We start from the raw sequence: 22,556 nt of genomic DNA, 5'->3' as shown, positions 1-22,556 counted from the left end.
TGAAGGTATCTGCCCCGATTTCCAAACAATTTAGATGATAAATGGGTTTCGCTATTTGGGTTATCTTTTTTAATTATTACAAATTTCTTATTTAAAGTTTGCAAAGGGTACTACAGCCTATGACGAAAATATATGCAGGTACACGTCTTCGTATAGCCCCCATATAACGGTACCTTCCGATAGTCGATATTTTGATGATTTCAGTTTAAAGTTCGCGAAGGACACTGCAGCCTATGACAAAAATAGGTCCACGTCTTCGGTCCACGTCTTCGGTTTTCATTTAAGTGATAGTTTTCGTAATTTCTTACAGCACTCCGGCTGGCGAGTAAAACGAGCAAAACCGAACTCTGAGAATATGCTTCGCAAAAGCCAATCTAGAAAGATTTTCAGTTTTTTTTTTTCAATTTTAAGGCAAACTGATTTAGTTATAAATTAAAGTTTTCTGCTGAGTCCCCATTTTACATGTTTTCGTTTGGAGCTGGGATTTTTTCCAAAACAGTAGTATCTTCCATTTGTTTAAATTAGAAAATAGAATTCGTAAATTTCGAACTCTATTTCGGGCAATTTGACTCTCATACTAATTTTCCAAACACGAGTAATTCGCGAGCCCTAAAAAGAAGAGAGGAAAGTAAACTTCGTATAAACCTCGTCTTTTTCGAGCACTCTCCCTCTCTCTCTCGCTAGTAAAAACGAGTAAATTTCAGCTTTGAGAACATGTTTCGCAAAAGCCTATCTGTGAAGGTTTTCAGAATTTTTTTTTACCGATTCCTGGTATATTGTTTATGTAACGAGAGTAAACCCAACTTTACGCAATTTTTTAGGCAAACCGATTTGTTCAAAATTGTGGGTTTTCCCAAGAGTCCCCGTTTTTTACATGTTTTTTTGTTTGTAGCTGGGGGGTTCCCCTCAAAATAACTCTCCTCTTCTCTTTGTTGTAATCAGAAAATAAGTTTTGTACATTTCGTATTTATGGGAGAGCCATGCTATGCCACCAATCTAAACACCCACCCGACACCCCCTCCCTGTATGCCGCCACAAAGCACCAAACGTCATTATTCACACACATGTTTGGTGTGTGGTATGGTATGGTATGCAGCTCTCTCAACTCTGCTGTGCATTGAACCTTTTCATAAAGTTTTTCACTTCCCATTGATGTGTTTTTGTTTAATTCAGCTTTTTTTTTTTGCTTTATCCGGGCGAAGATTGTTGTTGTTGCTACATAATGTCGGCTACTACGGCTACAATCGACCGAACGAACAAACGACCGACCTCCAGCTCTGCCAGGGTATGGATATAGTCATTTCTTTTCCACTTGCATGGATGGCAATGCCTCCATTTGACTGGCCGTGTGTTGTCGTCGTCTACTACTCCTCTTTGGCATTTTTTACTATCAGCTATGGAGTAAAACAATACTACCAAGCGCGGCGGGTAGTGACTGAGCGAGTGAGTGAGTGACTGGATGGCTGACTGTTTGTAGACGACTTTGGGGAATTTAAACGACATTTCCACTGGAGCTTGATGGGGTTGCTGGTGTTTTGCAGCTCTCCACAATACTCCATGGAGTGTTGGCAAAGCCAGCCAGCCTAAGACTGGAGAGCAACATAAACTGCATGCTGCCATGCAGTGGCAACATAAAAGAGATTGTTGGTGTTTTTTTTTTTTCATCCAAGCTTTGTCGTTCGTTTATGGGCTGTTGTGTTTTGTTCGTTCCTCTTTTGTCATTGCATGGCTAGCTGCCTGGCTGGTTGGCTGCTTGATTCCCAGTCAGACGACTGTTGCTGGCTGCATTTGTTGTTTGCCAGCCTGGCTGTTTGTTGTAATTGCAATGAGGCTTGTTTGACAGCATTCCACAGAAACTTTCTCACAGTCTTGGAACACAACAACAAAAACCAAACACCCAACTCGCTGGCTGGCTGGCTGACTGGTTGTGTACAAGATGTTGATATATTGCTTCTTTTACAACTCCCTCATCCCGCTGCTGCACCACAATGGCCTTCGTTACAAAGTCCACAGTCTGGCCAAGCATCTAGGAGGGAGTTATGTTGTTGCTGCTGCGGGTTGGATACATAAGACACAAAAGCACAACATGCAGAGCAAAAAAAGAAGAGGCGGATGGCTGTTGTTAAAGCTACAACGTTTGGCAATTGCTGTTCGTTTCAATGTAACGACGTTTCCCAGCCAGCTAAGCCAGCATCTTATAATGGCTAAAAGCAAGCGGTGCATTTTTTCTCCACTTCTTTTTTTGTTTTCTACCAACATATGCAAACCTTATGCATGGGAACATTTCGGATGAAGTGCTTTGGACTGGTCTCTTTGCCAGATTCAATACATTTTCAGCATGTAGTTGTAATTCATAGAAAAAAAAAGAAAAAACCGAATACTTTTACAATCTCCTTTTTGGCCGTGTTGCAGAAATATGAAGCAAGCAAAAAAGAAACAGCAACGTGGCCAAGAAAAAAACCCAACATTTTGCTGATGGTGGTAACGAATGGTTGGTAATTTCAAAAGAGACCAGCAATGACTGTTCCGTCCGTTCCATCGTTATCATCATCATTAATGTTTTTTTTGGTCCATTGGATTCATACAGCTCAGCTCTTGAGGTTTCTCCTCGGAAGCTTATGGTATATAGGATTTTTATGCTGTTACTGTTTTTCATTTTGTGTCAATTTTAACCAAGTTTTTTTTTAAGGCTTGGCCGGCCTTCTCTTCTTATTAAAATAATTGTTGTTGTTGTTCAGAAGGAAGATTGTCAAAGGCTTGCAACAGAAAAATAATGGATTACACTTCGGCTGTTTGCCATTTATTGTTGCTGTCGTTGGTCTTGTTGGCTCTTTAATTGGAACCTACCCTATATGGCCAGGCAAGGTAATTAGATGAGATTCTTGGAAGCGGTTACTCCACTCTCGGCGGGCGCATTTCCTTTGAAGTGCAGACTGGCCAAGACAATATTCCTGAGAGAATGTTTGCTGATAATAAAATTCGTTATCGTGGATTTGTAGAGAATATTTTCGGGTCTCAAATCGTGGATTTTTGAAGAGAATTTTTCGGGTCTTATTTCGTGAAGTAGTTAGGCTACCGAGTACAATCACACGAATAACGCATTTCCTTTGAAGTTCAGACTGGCCAAGACAATATTCTTGAGAGAATGTTTGCTGGTAATAAAATTCGTTATATAGATTTTTAGAGAATATTTTCGGGTCTCAAATCGTGTATTTTTGAAGAGAATTTTTTCGGGTCTTATTTCGTGAAGTAGTTAGGCTACCGAGTACAATCACACGAATAACGGTTACTTTAGGCAACATAAAGTATTTGAGCTGCTTTTTGAAGTTTGAATTCAATTTTTAAATTGAACTTTCTTATCAACAGGTAATCGAGTACCAATCGTTAAGTAACCGCATCGATGATATTTACATATTCCTAAACGAATACCGGTTACTTTATCAAAATGATTATCAAAAACGGGTTTCTTTCAATGAAGCAGGGTATGTTTATACTCGGTCATGGGGCGATGAAATTGTAACAAAATACCCGAATAACCATCGAAAAGTAACCGGATTTTTGAAGTTTTTGCCTGGTTTCCCAAGTGTATGATTTTAATGGATATTTAAAAGACATATCCATTTAATCAATATATGTATATTTGACTGGGTTTTCCAATGATATTTACCCTTCCCCAAACGAAAACCGGTTACTTTGGTTACGAGCCGGTTACTAGCATGCAGAGCATATTAACCCGTAACATTTACAGATATGATATTAGATTTTGTTGTGGTTTTGATTTAAAAGTCCTGAAAGATCAAATAAAATATGGATTTCCTTTAAAACGAATACCGATTACTTTTCAAGAAATCGAATACCTCTCGACAATTTAATATACTAAGGGGACCCAGTAGATTTGTCTTTGCCTTTTATATAACAATGTTTATTTTTTTAACAAAACACTTTGAGCTTCTCTTATTAATGAGCCACTTTTATTTGAAAACCGGTTGCACTAGAAAATAAAAAATATATAAATTTAGTAAAATATATATGAGTAGTTTCGAATAATACTGTTTTATTTCAAACGAAGAACCCAGAAACAAAATTATCCGTGTTATCCTGATACTTGTATTAGCAGTAATCGAATACCGATTACTTACAATAAATTTTTTTAAGCTCGTATGTCTTTTTTTTTCTAAATGTCCATAATCATATTTTGAATATATCTTCATTTACCATCGAGAACATTATCCTGGATGTAGGATATTGGCTACCAAATACCGGTTACTTGCCAAAAAAGAACGCTTATATTCAGCGAAATCTAAATTTTTTCTTTTCAAAAAGGGCTTTAATTTGTCTTAAATTTAATAATAAAATGCGGTTTTCTACTACACGAATACCGGTTACTTTAAAAAAGTCCGATATCACACCAATTTACTACCGGTTTTGAAAGAGTGAACGAGTACAATATACAATATTTCTTCAATTTCTTTGGGTTTCGGTTTAAAAAAGTACAATTTCGGTTACTTTCAAGCTGATGCCAGTATTTTTTTAACAGAATTTCGATTTTTTTGTGACGAATACCGGTTACTTTTAGCAGATTATCCGTATTTCTTATCAAATATGTATTAATTTTAATCGAATATCGGGCTTTATGACAAAACAGCGATTGTCATGTACCGAATACTAACCAAACATTCATTCATTTGTAGTGATTACCGATATAGTGACTACCCAATATTCACTCCACAAATAGTTTTCACCAAATAACGATAACCTATCGAATACCGAATACCGGTTACTTTTAACACTGTATTGGAAATTCTAATCGAATATCTACTATTTTTAATCGACAACTGGTTTTTTCTAACAAATGATAACCGAATATCCGTTTCTTTAGGGTACTTTTAATCCGATTACCTTTAATCAAATGCCGTTTGTTTTGCTTAATTTTTGGGGTGAATATCGGATTTTTCTAACCTAACACACCATACGTTGTACTGAATAATGGTTAAAATATATCGAATACCGGTTACCTATTTTAGGAGAATTGGTTAGAGCCATTATAAGGAAATTAAGTTGGAAACTATACTGGTTATATGTGACTTTCTAACGAATAGTGATTACTTTACTTTAAATGCAGAACCGGTTTCAGCTTAAATTGGCTAACCGAATTTTGGTTACTTTCAACTCAATACTGCGAGTTTTAACCGATTATGGTTTACTTTTTCATCCAATACCAATTGATTTGCCTATTTTTTTGGAATTTTAATCCAATTGTTAGGTAACATCGGGAATTTAAGGCCTCTATTCCCTAAAGCTTTTCAATTTTATATGACAATCTGTCACACTGCCCATTGGCATTAATGTGCATTGGAGCCGTGGCTGGCTGTTTCTATAATGACTTTGTTTTCGTTGTTGTTATTATTTCTGTATATATTTATATTTTTCCTCTATTGCATGCAATAAACGAAAACAATTGTAGACTTTGTACACTGAAGTCTGTCGGTTAAATGAAAAGTACAAACTGTGGAATATGACCGACCGACGGACGGACGGACCACCTCTTTATCTATGTTTGTATGTCTGTAATAATAATGACGTTTATTGGGTGGCGCTGTGCAGTGGTATTCAGCAACGACAGCGAGCGAGCGGGTTCACCCAACTTAAAGTGAGTGGGATTGGGAGATTGAAATCTTAAGTCAGTTTTTTCCTCCACCACCTCCTACTCTCCCATTCCCCTGGCCTATCGCCTAGTGTTATGGGAACCATAAGTTGAAAAACAACATTAAGCAGAAGTTTGGAATTTTAGTTTTTTTTTTGTTTGTTCAAATAATTGATTTTCAAATGAGAACAAAAACTATAACCAGAAATCCCACAGTAGACACGTTGCATGAATTGCAAAGACCTTATGTATATATTCAAATATGTACTGAAAGGAAAAACCCACACGCATATTGTTGGCTGTTCGCCGAGGGCGGGCACACCACTCATTAGATTTGTAATGCATTTCTTCTGGGTGTTTGGATGAAATCCAAATCCATATCAATTGATGGTACTAAGCAATTGCGGTTCTACATGTAGGAAGTAGTAGAATTGAATTCTTGGAATGTTATACAATCCGAATCTGATTACATACATACATACGTCGCCAACTAAGTCATAAATTATTTATTTTGAAAGTGGGTATGTGAACTGCTTACATTTCACATTAAAATTAAATGAGCCATTGTGTATATTGTGACATTTTAATTTTTTGTTTTTTTTTTTTTAGACGTCATAGAAAATAAATATTGTTGTGCCTGCATAACACATGAAAGTCGGTCTGATATTTGTCGTATATACTATATTTCCTTAAAATGACAGGAAATGACTAATCATTGTTGATATAAGTATAAACAAAATAATTAAAAAAAATGGTTAAAAACGGAATTAAAATACTTGAAACAGCTTTAATGTGGAATTTGTTTACTTTTCTTTTTAATATTAATTTATTATATTATCTGCAATTTAGACTGGATGTTATCAACAACAAAACCAACAATATATGTGTGTGTATTCCATGTCTGCTACTAAAATTTTTCTGCAAACTTTTCCATTCTCCCTAATTATCTATCTACCCACATACGCATGCATATCACTGAAGCATCCTTATATTTTCCATTTCATCTCCTTCAAAGGCCCTTGCTCCTCTCACACTCTCTCTCTCACTAACTTTACCAGCCGCAGTCACCTTATCTCAATTACATTTACGTCTTTACTATACGAACAAAAAATATATAATAACAATAGAATTTCGAAATTTAAATAAAGATTAGTAGTGAGTGAGTACTATGCTAATAGTACTCATAGACAAAAACAATATGACGTTACTCTCCATAACACAATCACCCAAATGAGAGTGGAAACGTGCGCATTGACATGGATGGACTGGTTCTCCGTTTTCTCTCTCTCTCTCTCTCTCAATCACCATGGATTTCGAAAATAGTATGTATTCAGCATGCAATTGTCCATAGTATTAAATGAGATGTGTAGAGTACTGAGACAGCGAGATAGAGATGAGGTTGAAGATGGAGAGAGATTACAAAATGCGTAGCAGCTGCCAAAGGCAGATGGTCGTCATGTTTAATTTATAATCAATGGGGGTATATGTGGGGATATATTGTTTTTATTTCCTCTCTTGCTCCGTGCATGTGGTATGAGAATGAGACGGGATTAAACAAAGATGCCACATTGTTTCTTTTTTGTGTGTTTCGGGGCAAACTATCCAAGCAAACTAAACCTCTGAGAAATGTTTCGGTGTTGTCTTTGCCAGAAACAGCACGGTTAGCAGGATATTTAAAGAAGTATGATCTAGTGATGCCACTTACCCATGAATCGCACCAAACTGTGACTTTTTATACTATCCCTCATTGAAAGGATGTTAAATATACAGGTTGAGATAAAAAACTGCAACAAAGTCAAACGCCATAATTTTTACATTTTCTTTTTTAATTTTTATTGAATGAAAGCAAAAAATATCGGAAGTAGCATCAAATTTTAGAATAAGTTTAGTTTCGTTCGAATTGGTCGCCCTTTGGCACGAATTATTGTCTTCAAATAGCCAATGAAATCGTCACACGCTGCCCGAATGTTGCTCTGCGGTATTTTGGCCCATTCCCGGCGAAACACTTGCTTGAGATGATCGACACTTTGGTATTTTTCAATGCCGACCTTGCTTTCCAAAATACTCCAGACACAATATTCCAACGGATTGGTATCCGGAGATTTTGGTCGCTTTTGGTGTTGGAATGTCCAAGGTCTGCGGCCAATATACTTGTGTGCCCAAGGCTTAAATACACCCTCCAGAATATTTTCGGGATAATATTCGGCATTTATTTTGATGCCACGGTCGAATAATATGAGCGGAGAGCGACCATCAGCTGGGGCTTGAGTTCTTTAGCTCTTTTGAATCTATTTTCTTTCTGTTGCTGTGTAAGTTCTTGCACTTTTTGGAATTTCAATGGCTTTACCCCGAGCTCATTTTTCAATATTTTCCGAATGGAATATTGCGATATGTTCAGCTCAAGAGCCATTTTTCGGCAACTGAGACGCGGATTTCGCTTCAAGTCGCTTCTTTGCTTTGCGAACCATTTCTGCTGATGTTGCTGTTTTCTTCCATCCACTTCCTTGACGTCGGCCTACGCTGTCAGTATCACGGTAATGGTACGAGACACATTTAAATGCTGGAGTGCTCTAACGATAGCGATTTGCGATTTTCCAGCCAAATATAACTTCGTAGTTTCCATATAACGCCACCGACACACGGTATTTTGATCCTTGCCACATTATTCTGCGTAATTATTTCAAATTTTTGGTATTTAAGGCTCGAAATATGTAGCAGTTCTTGTAATAGAACATTTCTTTATTCTAGTTCTCGCCGCTTATGAAACATAACTTTAAGAGAGTTTTCAAATTCAAATTAATCAGAATATAAAGGCGTAATTGAGTATTCCAATTTTCAAAATTAATCAACTTGTTAAGCATAGACCAGCACTGCTAAAAACCGGATGTTAGCACATGATTCCAAAACAAGGGGATTATTTAAGAGAAAATAAAAATCCTATTTATCCATTCATTTCAATTGTTTTTAAACTGGAATGGTGTCCAAAATGAAGAATAAAACAAAAAATTACAAAAAAATTATTAATTATGTCTTAATACGGGTTTTCGATGATTTCAAATAAAACTAAGGGAAATTGTACTGGAGAGCGAAATTGTACTTTTGAGCAGCCCTGGCATTGATGAAGAAAAATGTACAAATCATTGTGAATTAGCAAAACTAAGCGATAAGGTCTCATTAATATTCCATTATCTGCTAATCTCACTGGTCTGGCAACCTTATGATTCTTTAATGGGGTTGTTTACGAACACAAAACAAGGGGATATGTTTTTACCCTAAACAAATTATATCTCTCCTTGGGTTTTATGTTTTAAGAACGCCATTGACAAAAATGTTATACGAACTCTCATGCCAAGGTCTTACTCTACTCACTCTCTCTCTCTCAGCAACCCCAATTTATGTTTTCGAAATTATCTTTGAAAATGGACATGAGAGTGCGAGAGAGGTCTGGATTATTCCCACACACAGCCTAGAGATTTCTTAATGAAAAATAACACATGGATAAATAAATACACCCAAATGCTGGGTTATGGGGGGAGCTCAGCAGGAGAGTAGAGAGAACATAGTGCTCTCTTAATTGTGATTGCCTTTTATGCTTGAGGAAAAACCAGCATTGCTGCCTGCTTGCCTGCCTGCTTGCTTGATTGGTGGTGGTAGATCTATATAATTTTCCATACAACAAATGTTGGCTTCGTCATTTGTAAAAGTGAACGGCATCGTGTGGTATCAACAAGACTAAAACGCCGCGTGTCTCTAGAATTTTATTTATTCTCTACTCAGCGCTAATGCGTTTACATTGAATTGAATTAATTGTAAATTTATACCTATATATTGAAAATAATATTTGAAAACAAAAATGCTTAACTGCAAATAAGTGTGCACTGCTGCTATATTAACGGTAATTGGAAAGCTTTTCTATACAATACTTTTGCATTCAAACTTTAAATGATAAAAACCTTCGTTTTAAATTTGATATCTTATCAAGAAAAGTGTATCTGCCTGTTATTCCATACTTCAGTGTATTCGAGTAACGTATAAAAATAATGGAATGTTCTTTATACATTTTAGTCTTCAATTTTCTACTCAACAAAAGAAAGAAACAAACTTAAAAAAATAACTGTTAAAAATGTAAATGAAAAAATCAATATATTTTTTTTATCATGGCTGTTGTGAACAACAATCTACAAAATACAGCCGCAGCAACAGTACGTCGAAGAGGTGGTGTTGTTGGTGATGGCGGTGGTGGTTATTATTACAATTATGTGTTTGTATAGTACTGGCTCTAGTGCGCGTGATTGTAATTGTAGCGCGAGTCTTTGGACTTTTCCCGAAAACGAGAGAGAACAGTTTTCCCATTAAATACCGAAAAAAAAAACTGAAAATTTCTCCCCTTGCCCCAAGAAAATGTCGCATTTTTTCTGTGAGACCAAAACTGTCAATAAATTAAAGTGTTTATATTTCGAAAACAAAAAATATCTATAAAATAAAAAAGAATAAGTTTTTTTTTTCCACCACTGTTATCAAATATAAAGTGTTTACTCTTCAAAAAAAAAAAAAAAAAATGAACAAAAAATAAAAACAAATAAAAAAGTATCAGTCGGTTTGGCCGAAAGATGTATACCCTCAGCCAATGTTCGATTATTTAAAAATAGTTTGACATCTGTTTTGATTATTCAAACTGTGGACCCTCTATGTAGTAGGTTCCGAAGGATTGGGGCAATACTGTCCATTTCGTATCGGACCTAAATAAATATAACAAAAAAATATTGCAACGTGCCAGGTTTGCATTATATTGATGACTTCCTTCACTTTATATGAGATATGTGAAAAGTTTTAGACCGAACAATTTGATTGTGACCCTTCGTTGATGAGGTACCAAAAGGTGTTCGCAGTCATATATATCTTCACAACAGATCTTGTGTTAACAAAAATGTTTGGATGTGTGAAATTTGAAGCGAATTGGGTGCTTACTTCGCTTTCTTTGAGCGTTTTGTTTTTCAAAATCTTAAACGCTATTTGGGGGAGGTACCAGAAGGAATGGTCCGATCTCTGCTATCCTTGTAAAATATACTGTGTTGATAGAAACATTGAGATGTGCCACATTTGAATGGAATCGTATATTGTTTTCGCGTTTTCTGAGTTTCATGGACACTCGAAATGTTGACCCTTTGTGGGGGGAGGTACCAGAAGGAGTAGACTGATATATCCCAATTTCATACCAGACCTTGTGTTATCGAAAATATTGAGATGTGTGAAATATGAAGAGAACCGAATGTTTATTTCGGATTATATAATCGTTTTGGTTATTCAAAACGTTGACCCTTTGTGGGGGGAGGTCTCAAAAGGAATCTCTACCATCTTTATAACATATCTTGTGTTGATGGAAATATTAAGATGTACCAAATCTGAATGGAATCGGGTGTTAATTTCGCGTTTTATGAGCTTCAGGGATATTCAAAATTTTTACCTTTTTTTGGGGTAGGTACCAAAAGGAGTGAACCGATATATTCCGTCATAACACCATACCTTGGTTTAATAGAAATATTGGGATGTGTGTAATCTGAAGAGAATCGGATTTTTATATAACATTATAAAAGAGTTATAATTATTCAAAATTGTGACCCTTTGGCGGGGAGGTTTTTTTTTTTTGCAAACTTGGAGAAAAATAAAAAAATTATTTTCTTTGAACATTTTGACCTTTTATGTGGGAGATACCAGAAGGAGTGCACGGATATTGCCAGACAGACGGACTTCGCCAGATCGACTCCAAATGTCCTGAGAAGGATTTGGTTCAAAGAGACCTAGGTTCTAAAACCGTTATTTCGATGAGGCACGTTTTGCCCGTATCATATGATATATACCCTCTCTAGCTGTATGGCTAAGGGTATATGAGACGATTGTTTTTGTTTTTCCCCTTTTTGCAATCAAATTCGGCAATGAAATTAAAATACTACCTATCTTATCAATAATTGATCTGTTTTCGATTGCCAAAAATAATGTGTGGCATTATTAAAAAATTTATGACATTGACACAGTGTGTGTTACAGTAGGTGTGAATGATAATCCCATAGATTGTAAAGAATTTTTATAATTACATTACAAAAATGTCGTCCAATTAATGAGATTGACAATGGTAATTATATTACCAAGTTACGGAGAGTTTACAAATTCCCTACTGAGAAAATTTACTCAATAAAAATAATCGATTTAACGAACACGTCTAGTATACATTTATATTAACAATATTCTGAGAATTTTGTTAAATAGATAACTAATAACATTTATGACATGACCAAGTTTCAAAACAGCTATTTATCTGGCAGAATTATGGAGCCACGGTTGAATTGCAACGGCAACCGGGAATACCAAAACGTTAATCTTTTGTGGTGCTAACGACCAACTGTCAACAATAATTCGATAAACATACCCGACAACTGAAATGCCACTAGAACTGCCTAAAAGATGGCTCTACCAAAGCGGTGCCTCCCAACATTCCCAAATCAGAAATTTTTCGAAAAGGGCTAACTATTTGTCAATCTTTCCTAAATAGATTTTAAATCTTGTCGGGCTAACAAACCCCCCATGGAAAATACTTGAAACCGCACTTTCTATCCATTGCTAGTATAGCTTCCTTCTGGAGCGTCTGGGATTCTCTTTCAATAAAGAACTTCAAACGGCGGCTCTCTTAGACGTTTAGATTTAGAAATTTCAACGATTTCAAGAAGTTACAAAATAGAGTTAGGAAATGTGCATGTCATCGATTGCGCTGTAGAGCGTTTACAAATTGTACTGGTATTGCAGCCATGTGATTAGCTTATCGGTCGGAGGCCTATAAAATCTATTCTTTTCTTTGTTTTCACAACAACTTTGATATATTTATTTAATATTTTTTGCAATATTTCTTATAGATAAAAACTGTCCTGTGTCCCAGCACCAGCAAGAATATAAAAATTATACTACGTTAAGCGATTTTTTGCGTATTTCAAAACTCCTAGATTCTTGCAGGTTGTGGAACAGAGCATGCATTTCCTTATCTTTCAAAGTAATCCTTCATTTACTGATTTCTGTTTTTCTATTTCTTTTTCATTGCAGTTTGAATTCCTTGTAAGAAAAAACGCAACAACAACACCAACAACAACGTCATATTTTGAAAATAAACAAGATAACATCAACAATTATGAAAATGTCTGGAAATGTAGCAACCGAAATATGGGCCTCACAGCCACAGCTATGGTTGGTACCATTCCCAAGTAATTTATTGAAACATATACCATCCAATCCGACACCAGCAGCATTAGCAAGTGTCCCAAATCAGGACGAAACGGATAATAATACACATAACGAGTTTCTACAAATTGGCCAATTAAAGCCACGTTATGCCATGGACGATAGATTCCATCGTGAAGATGAACGCCTCAAGACGTACGAAAATTGGCCATTGAATTTCTTGGATCCCAACGAATTGGCCCGTTCGGGCATGTTCTATATGGGCGAATCGGATAAAACCAAATGCTATTTCTGTGAGGTGGAAATTGGCCGGTGGGAACGTGAAGATCAACCTGTACCTGAACATCTGCGCTGGTCGCCCAATTGCCCCTTGCTGAGGAGGCGCACTACCAACAATGTGCCCATCAATGCTGAACTCTTAGAGCGTACCTTACCCGCCCCCAGTTATGATATTTGCGGAGCGAATGACATTGAAATCAGACGAAATGCATTTGCTGAAGGCACCATCCCAGCACCACTAATGTCCGATGTACCACCTGGCTCACCAGTGGTTATGGCGGCCGGCAGCAGTAGCGCTGGTGGTGGCAGTGCAATGACAACTGGAGGCACATTTTTCCCCGAGGTGCCCGAATATGCCATCGAGACAGCCCGTATACGATCCTTTGCCGAATGGCCACGAAACATGAAACAAAAACCTGAACAGTTGGCCGAGGCCGGTTTCTTCTATACTGGTGTGGGCGATCGTGTCAAATGCTTCAGTTGTGGCGGTGGTCTTAAGGACTGGGACGATGATGATGAACCCTGGGAACAGCATGCCTTGTGGATGAATAAATGTCGTTTTGTAAAATTGATGAAAGGCGATGCATTCATTGAAGCTGTGGCAAATAAATTCATGAAAAATAAACCAGCTGCAAGCAACAACAGAACTCCTACACCAACGTCGGAATCGTCTCTCTCCTCGTCGGAAGAAGAGGGGGAGCCTGCAGTGCATTTGGCGGAGGGAAATCAAGAAACAACACATACAACGGTCGCCGGTTCCGCTGCAACAAAAGTATCATCCGCTTCAATTCCCAAGCCTTGTTCCAACGAACAGGCACCCGCCACAACTGCTGTCGCCGGTGTCAATGCCTTGGAACAGAAAAGGTCGAGCTCCACAATACCCGAGGAGAAGTTGTGCAAAATCTGCTATGCCAACGAATACAATACAGCGTTTTTACCCTGTGGCCACGTTGTGGCCTGTGCCAAGTGCGCCTCGTCTGTTACAAAATGTCCAATGTGTCGGAAACCTTTTGCCGATGTTATGAGGGTTTATTTCTCTTAAATTCGGAACAACAGCCACAACCGAGAATAATAACAGATAGCTGTAAAAAACTAAGAAAGTGTTTCCTCCTGATATACGTCGATGATGTACATACTAATTTTATAATACCCCGCCTTTGTAATACATTTCTTCTAAACAAACGAGTTTAACGGCCAGTTGAGATTTGTGCGAAACATGCTAATGAGCTGAATGATGGGTATAAGTCTTAACTGGCCGTTAAATTTGCAAACAAACCAACCAACAAAGGAAGAAGAATGAGAAGAAAATAAGTTTATTTTTCCCATAAGAACTTATAATTACATTAGGATAAAGAGAAATCCATAATTTATGTATAAAACCATAGAGGAAATAAATCCTTTGTAAATAAAAGCATCATTTGCAATTACTTTAAAATACAATTAAAATTAATGCCCAACATATTTATATTTTCACCAACCATTGTAATAGAACTAAACAAAAGAAAATAAGATATATTCAAACCTTTAAACGTCGCACCCCAAGGACTGTTTTCTAAATGTTTAACATGACTTGAATGTTATATTTTATATGTGATCACATTTATTATTTTTTTATTTGTTTATGAAACAAACAACTCCCCATTTATTGTTAAATATTTCGAAAACAGCCCATGTATCTCATCTCATACTCAAACTTTATTTTCATACTGTTGTCCTTTTCAAATAAAAATTGCCACATCTCAATAATAATATTTTTTAAAAAAGTAATTAACTAATGAGGAAATGAAATAAATTGAATTACAAAAAAAAATTGTTGCGTTTTATTCCTAAGAAAAGGTTTCGGGCTGCAAAGATGACTTATTGCTTGCGGTGGCTTGTAGAGGCCTCAGTATTGTACAATTTCATAATCCTTCATAGAAAAATGGATGGGTAATTCTTGTGAGGGTAATTCTTTAGAAAATCTATAACTTTCCATATCCTGGACCAAGTGGACGATACGCACACATGTTTAAGTCTTTAAAATCTCTGACACAAAAACTTTTATACCCTCAGCCATATGGCTAGAGAGGGTATATATCATTTGATACGGTCAGAACGTGCCTAGTCGAAATAACAGTTTTAGACCCTAGGTCTCATTGGAACAAACCCGTTTCAGGACATTTGGAGTTGATCTAGCGATGTCGATTTGGTCCAAACTTGGTACATCGTAAAATTTTTGTCCACCTTAGATCGAGTTCGGAGATAGGCAATATCGGTCCACTCAAAAACATATTTTCTGATGTAAGTGTCTGATTGTCTTCAAATTTCACATATCCCAATATTTATATTAACCCAAGGTCTGGTGTTAATGGGGAGTTTGTCAGTTCAATCCTTTTGGTACCTCCCCCACAAAGGGTCCAAAAATTTTGAATATCCATGAAGCTCATAAAAAGCGAAATTTACATCCGATTCTATCCAGACTTGGTACATTTCAATATTTTTGTCATCACAGGATATGTTATAAATATGGTGAAGATCTGAACATTCCTTCTGATACCTCCCCCACAAAGGGTTAAAATTTTGAATATCCACGGATCTTATAAAACGCGAAATTAACATTCGATTCCATTCAGACTTAGTATATCTCAATATTTCCATAAACACTAGATATGTGGCAAAGATGGTATAGATCGGACCATTTCTTCTGGTACCTCCCCCACGTAGGGTTCAAGATTTTGAAAAAAAAAAAACAAAGCACTCAAAGAAACCGCAATAAGCATCCAAATCTCTTCAAATTTTACACATATAAACATTTTTGCTAACACAAGTATTGTGGTGAAGATGATATAAATCTGCGAGCCTCTTCTGATACTTCACCCACAAAGGGTCACAATTTTCAATACTTGTATCTGTCATAACTTGCGAAATAAGTCAGCGATTCTTTACAACATGTTATTTCTAGATGTTCCTTTCAAGCAGGAACCTGTGATGAATATGGAATTTTGCTGAAAAATTGGATAGAAATGTTCGATTTTCTTGTAATTTTGCTCACATCAATATTTACAGGGTTGCCCATATTCGACGGACCTTTGGGCCCATTCCATTCGACGAGGCTTGTCCGCAGGCAACATTCTTTGCGTCAATTGAATTTTGTACGGGAACAAATGCAAATCAATGCGAATGAGAACGGCGTTTTTGGGATGTTCTTGGGGACCTCTCAACACTGGCTCGTACGGCAACGATATTCTCGGCCGATCGCCTTGGTCGACCTTTATATGGCCTCTTCGGATTAGAAAGAGTCTTACCAGTCGAAAAAAAGCACGTTGAGACTATTTCAGAGCGCTCGCGTGTATTGGTTCATGGTAAAAATCTGCTTGGACTGACGCTTCAAACGCGGTATGTCATTAAGCGAAGTGACATCTCTGTCAAAAGTTATGGCGTTGCCAGATGGGTCCGTCGAATATAGGCAACCCTGTATACCCTACACCACAAGGTGGTCAGGGTATTATGTCTTTGTGCATTTGTTTGTAACAGGCAAAAGGAAACGAGATAGACCCATAGTTCCTTTTGATGATCTGCATAGAATCACATTCTGAATCGATTTATGCATGTCCGTCCGTCCGTCTGTCCATGTATTTTTGTAAACAAAGTACAGGTCGCATTTATTGCCCGATCCAGTTGAAATTTTGCACAGATTCTTTGTTTGACCCAAGGACGAACCCTATTGAAATTGGAGATAATCGGTCAAAATTTAGATATAGCTCCCATATATATCTTCATCCGATTTGCTTTTTATTGTGCACCAAACATGTAATATCAGCCCGAATTGTATGGAATTTTGCACATACACCCAAATTAGGCCTGAAAATATGTATGCCAAATTTGATCGAAATCGGTTCAGATATAGCTATAGCTCCCATATATATTGTTCATCCGATCTGTTATTTTTGTCCACCGCCGCCGTAATATGCACTCCGTAACAACTATATTCAGGAAAATATATCAAATACAGCTCACAAATATCTTTGCCAAATTTTATCGAGATCGGTTCAGATTTGAATATAGCTCCCATATATATCTTTATCTGATTTCAATTTAATTTTGCACCATATGGACATTATAAGCCCGATTTTAAAACATACAAATGCTTCGGCATATTTAGTCCTTTGAATTTTAAATTATAATTATAATCATAGCGTGTATGATTGAATTCTCCCATAAAAAAACTTTTAATTGTTATGTGGAGCTCTACTAAATTAGCAAAGTGGTGTAGGGTATCATAAAGTCGGCCCGCCCAACTTTAAGACTTTCTTTACTGTTTTTATCTGTATTAGATGAAGTATGAAAATCGAATACTTCGGTCGATAATATCTGGTACCTCAAGGACATTTTAACAAGTTCTAAAAAATGTCACATATCTCATATAAAGTGAAGAAAGTAACCAATATAGTCCAAACCTGGCACGTCTCAATATTTATATCATATCTATTTAGGTCCAATGCGAATTGGATCCCACTCCATAGAGGGTCAACAATTTGAATAATCACAACAGAAGTCTAAATATATATTTAAATAATCGAACATTGGCTGAGGGTATACATCTGTCGGCAAACCGACTGATACTTTTATACCCTCCACCATACTATGGAGGGTATATTAATTTTGTCATCCCGTTTGTAACTCCTCGAAATACTCATGTCAGACCTAACAAAGTATATATATTCTTTATCAGCGTAAAATTCTAAGACGATTTAGCCATGTCCGTCTGTCTGTCTGTCTGTCTGTCTGTCTGTCCGTCTGTCTGTTGTAATCACGCTATCTTTCGAAGAAATTGAGATAGAAGGCTAAAATTTTGCACACATGTATATTTTGCCAGTAGGTAGGTTAAGTTCGTAAATGGGCCATGTAGGTCCAAGTTATCATATAGCCCTCATATAACCGTACCTCCCGATATTCGGTATTTTGATGATTTTAGCGACATTATTCACCGGAATTGTTTCAAATTTGGCATTTGAATTTCGTAATGGATCCTACAGCCTAAGACAGAAAATTATCTGTGCAGGTCCACGTCTTCGTATAGCCCCCATATAACGGATCCCCCCGATATTCGGTATTTGGATGATTTTAGCGACATTATTCACCGGAATCGTTTCAAATTTGGCATTTGAAGTTCGTAATGGATACTACAGCCTAAGACAGAAAATAATCTGTGTAGGTCCACGTCTTCGTATAGCCCCTATATAACGGTACCCCCCGATATTCGGAATTTTTATGATGTTAGCGACATTATTTAACAGAATCTTTCCAAATTTGGTATTTGAAGTTCGTAATAGATACTGCAGCATAAAACAGAAAATGGGCCATGTAGGTCCATGTCTTCGTATAGCCCCCATATACCGCACCCCCCGATATTCGGTATTTTGATGATTTTAGCGACATTATTTACCGGAACCGTTTCAAAGTTGGCATTTGAAGTTCGTAATAGATGCTGCAGCATAAAACAGAAAATGGGCCATGTAGGTCCACGTCTTCGTATAGCCCCCTATACCGTACCCCCCGATATTCGGTATTTTGATGATTTTAGCGACATTATTTACCGGGATTGTTTCAAATTTCGCATGTGAAGTTCGTAATGGATACTTCAGCCCATGCCAGAAAATTGTCTGTGCAGGTCCACGTCTTCGTATAGCCCCCATATAACGGTACCGCCTATATTCGGTGTTTTGATGATTTTAGCTACATTATAAACAGATTTTTCTTCAAGTTTCGCATTAAAATATTGTAATAACTTATGACAAAAGTTGCCTATGCAGGTCCACGTCGTCGTATAGGTATTCGGTATTTTTAAGATTTTAACAGAATTTTTAACGGTTTTTTTGTTTTTTGAAATTGTCAAATTTGTACCAAATGGTGGATGGTATTAAAAGTTCGGCCCGGCCGAACTTACAGCTTTTTTACTTGTTTAACTTGTGTTTAATGAAAAGCAGTAGCGATCTTCTCCATCCTTCCAATTTTCAATCATAAATTTTAAATAATATTTTTATTACAAATATTGCTTATGATGGAACCAAATATGGTTATGGCTCATAAATTAAGCTATAAAATAAGCTTGTCAAATTATAAAACAACAACCACTCGCCAACAATAACAACAAAAAAGGGGAGGGTGGGGGGTTTGTGTCGCTGGCAAGTCTCCTTTAATTAAAATTGATACATGTCGATGACAACAGTATTTATGAATTAATAATGATCGAATGGTAGGTACTAACTAACAAACATACACTCACACACCTATATTTGTACGCGTGTATGGGCCACCAGCATGGCTGCAGAGAGCCATAATTATTCGATTAGGTTAAGACACAAAGCCAAGTATTCTGTCGTTGCGGAGACACAACACAAATGTGTCAAATACAAATATCCAACTACATACATACATACATACCAACAGAGCTATAAGCAAACATGGAACGAGCCAGGCTTTCCAACCAACGATGGAGGCAACTAACAAACCCACACACTGCAGTCGGTTTGACAGAACTTTATTAGGCGTTAAAAAAAGGCGGACCACTCGCTGTAACTTTGGCCGATATCTGTGTCGAGTGTGTCGCCAGTTTGCCTGATTCTGATTGTGTTCTTGTTTCGTACTTCCTTATTTGGATGATTTGGAGCTAACAACGAAGAAAAACAACGACAATAATAATAATAACAAAGATAATGCAACCAATATCGATTGAATGCCAAGAAACCACTCTGGCTTTGATTGCAGCGCCCAAACAAACCAAGTCCTGAACTTGACTAAGGCGTTATTTTGTTTAATTTTATTAAGTGCTGATTTTCGTTAATTATAGTGTTAGAAGACAACGAACTACCTAATCATGGAAGTTAAGTTTTTTCTAATCACATTTTATTTAAATAAGCGGCAGCTTGAAATAAATCTGCGATAATAATTTCAATAGTATATTTGAAACCCACACCAAATTTGTGAAGGAATCGGCTGCATGATTTTGTTATTTGAATATTTAATGTCTTATTGTAACACCACGCTGTGTTGATACGCAGCAAATCTGAAATACAGATGTCGTGGAGAGCCTGTCCTAATAAAAACGCTAAGTTTTCAAAGAGCTTTGTTGGAGAAATTCCTTCAAAAAAAAAAAAAACAAAAAGCCACCAATGAACAGAGGTCCCAAGCCATGACAAAAATCCTGAATATAAAAAGTTTTAACTTTAGCCCTGCAAACAATTTAATTTACTTTAGAAATATCAAATTTTAATATTCCAACAATAAATTTTTTTAACTAAACAAGTTATAAAGTTTCAGTTAGCCAATATTCGATTACTGAAATATATTTTGACTTCTGTTATGATTATTCAAAATACTTTGTAATCTTTGTGGGGAAGGTGTTAGAAGGAGTAAACCCTTACATTTTCACAGCAGATCTTGTGTTAGTAGGAATAATAGGATGTGTGAAATATGAAGAGAACCGGATGCTTATTTCGGACTTTATAACCGCTTTGGTTATTCAAAACTTTGACCCTTTGTGGGAGAAGTACAAGAAGAAATGGTCCGATCTCTACCATCTTTATAACCAATCTTGTGTTGATGGAAATATTCAGATGTACCAAGTCTAAATGGAATCGGATGTTAATTTCGCGTTTTATGAGCTTAATAGATATTCAAAACTTGATGGTGTGGACTGATATTGCCCATTTTCACACCTTACCTAGCACTGATACACATATTAGGATATGCAAGTTGTTGGAGCAAATTCGGATTATCCTTTCTCAGTTTGTGCAGTAAATTATTTTCTTTGAAAATTTTGACATTTTGTGAGTGAGGTACCAGAAGCAGTGGACCGATATTGCCCATCTCCGAACTCGATCTAAGTTTAACAATAATTTTATTTTCGAGACTTATCGTGCCCACCAGCTAGCCAGACAGACAGACGGAAGGACTGATGGACATCGCTAGATTGACTCCAAATGTCCTGAAACGGTTTCGGTCCGAAGAGAGTTAGGGTCTAAAACCATTATTTCGATGAGGCACGTTTTAGCCCTATCAAATTATGTATACCCTTTGTAGTCATATGTCTGAGGGTATAATAACGTTTATTTATTAGTGGAGATCGATGATAATTTTCACCAGGGGGTAAGGTAGGGAATACCTAGGTTTCGGAAAGAGCCAACTATCCACATCAGTTCCCTTGTCTTTTGTCTGGGATATTCTCCCCAGAAGTTATTTTAAAACCAGTAAAGAAAGTTTTAAAGTCGGGCGGGGATGACTTTAGGATACCCTACACCACTTTGTAAATTTAGTAGAGCTCCACATAACAATTACAAGATTTTATGGGAGACTTCAATCATACACGCTACGATTAAAATTATAATTTAAAGTTCAAAGGACCCAATATGCCGAACCATTTGTATCTTTTATATTCGTACTTTTATTGCCCATTTGGTGCACAATTAATTTGAAATCGGATAAAGATATATATGGGAGCTATATCCAAATCGGAACCGATCTCGATAAAATTTGGCAAAGATTTTTCTGATCGATATTTGATCGTTGTTACGGAGTGCATATTACGGCTGTGGGTAACAAATATAACAAATCGGATGAACATTATATATGGGAGCTATAGCTATATCTGAACCGATCTTCACCAAATTTGACATACTAGCTTCTAGACTCAATTCGGTCGTAAGTGCTAAATTTCATCCCATTTGGACAAATATAAGACGTTTGGTGCACAAAAAAGGGTAAATCGGACGAAGTTATATATGGGAGCTATATCCAAATCTGAACCGATCTCGATAAAATTTAACAAAGGTATTTCTGAGCTGCATATGATATATTTCCCCAAATATTGTGATTGCAGAATGCATATTACGGCTGCGGAGGACAAAAATAACAAATCGGATGAACAATATATATATATATCTGAACCGATTTCGATCAAATTTGACATACTTATTTTCAGGCCTAATTTGGTTGTATGTGCAAAATTACATACTATTTGGGCAAATATTAGACGTTTGGCGCACAAAAAAAGGCAAATCGGACGAAGATATATATGGGAGCTATATCTAAATTTTGATTGATTATCTCCAATTTCAATAGGGTTGGTCTTTGGGCTAAACAAATAATATGTGCAAAATTTCATCTGGATAGGGCAATAAATGCGAACTGTACTTTGTTTACAGAAATACATGGACAGACGGACCGACGGACATGCATAAATCGACACAGAATGTGATTCTATGCAGATCATCAAAAGGAACTATGGGTCTATCTCGTTTCCTTCTGCCTGTTACAAACAAATGCACAAAGACATAATACCCTGACCACCTTGTGGTGTAGTTTGTAAAAAGCTCATATGGAAACACTTATGCTTACATAAGATATGCTGTGAAGATGGGATATATCGGTA

At 36.7% G+C, this 22,556-nt stretch overlaps 1 protein-coding gene across 6 annotated transcripts in view; it reads left to right on the top strand.

Moving 5' to 3' along the window:
- Positions 1-14,957, top strand: part of LOC101889679 (death-associated inhibitor of apoptosis 1) — a 98,630-nt gene extending 83,673 nt beyond the window's left edge. For 3 of the 6 annotated variants that reach the window (XM_059127512.1, XM_059127511.1, XM_005178678.4), the window contains exon 2: positions 12,734-14,327. In XM_059127512.1, the coding sequence (XP_058983495.1) occupies positions 12,819-14,189 (1,371 nt within the window). In that variant the 5' untranslated portion in view covers positions 12,734-12,818 and the 3' untranslated portion in view covers positions 14,190-14,327. Of the gene's footprint in view, positions 1-9,336; positions 9,540-9,699; positions 9,860-12,733 lie in introns of those variants that run through there. The other 3 variants (XM_005178677.4, XM_011292268.3, XM_011292269.3) reach the window with 3 other exon arrangements.
- The last annotated feature ends 7,599 nt before the right edge of the window (positions 14,958-22,556 follow it).

Source organism: Musca domestica, unplaced genomic scaffold, assembly GCF_030504385.1.
Source record: "Musca domestica strain aabys unplaced genomic scaffold, Musca_domestica.polishedcontigs.V.1.1 45, whole genome shotgun sequence".
In the NCBI taxonomy this organism is placed as follows: Eukaryota; Metazoa; Arthropoda; class Insecta; order Diptera; family Muscidae; genus Musca; species Musca domestica.
The sequence above is the reverse complement of the archived record's forward strand: the minus strand, read 5'-3'. Positions and strand labels throughout refer to the sequence as shown.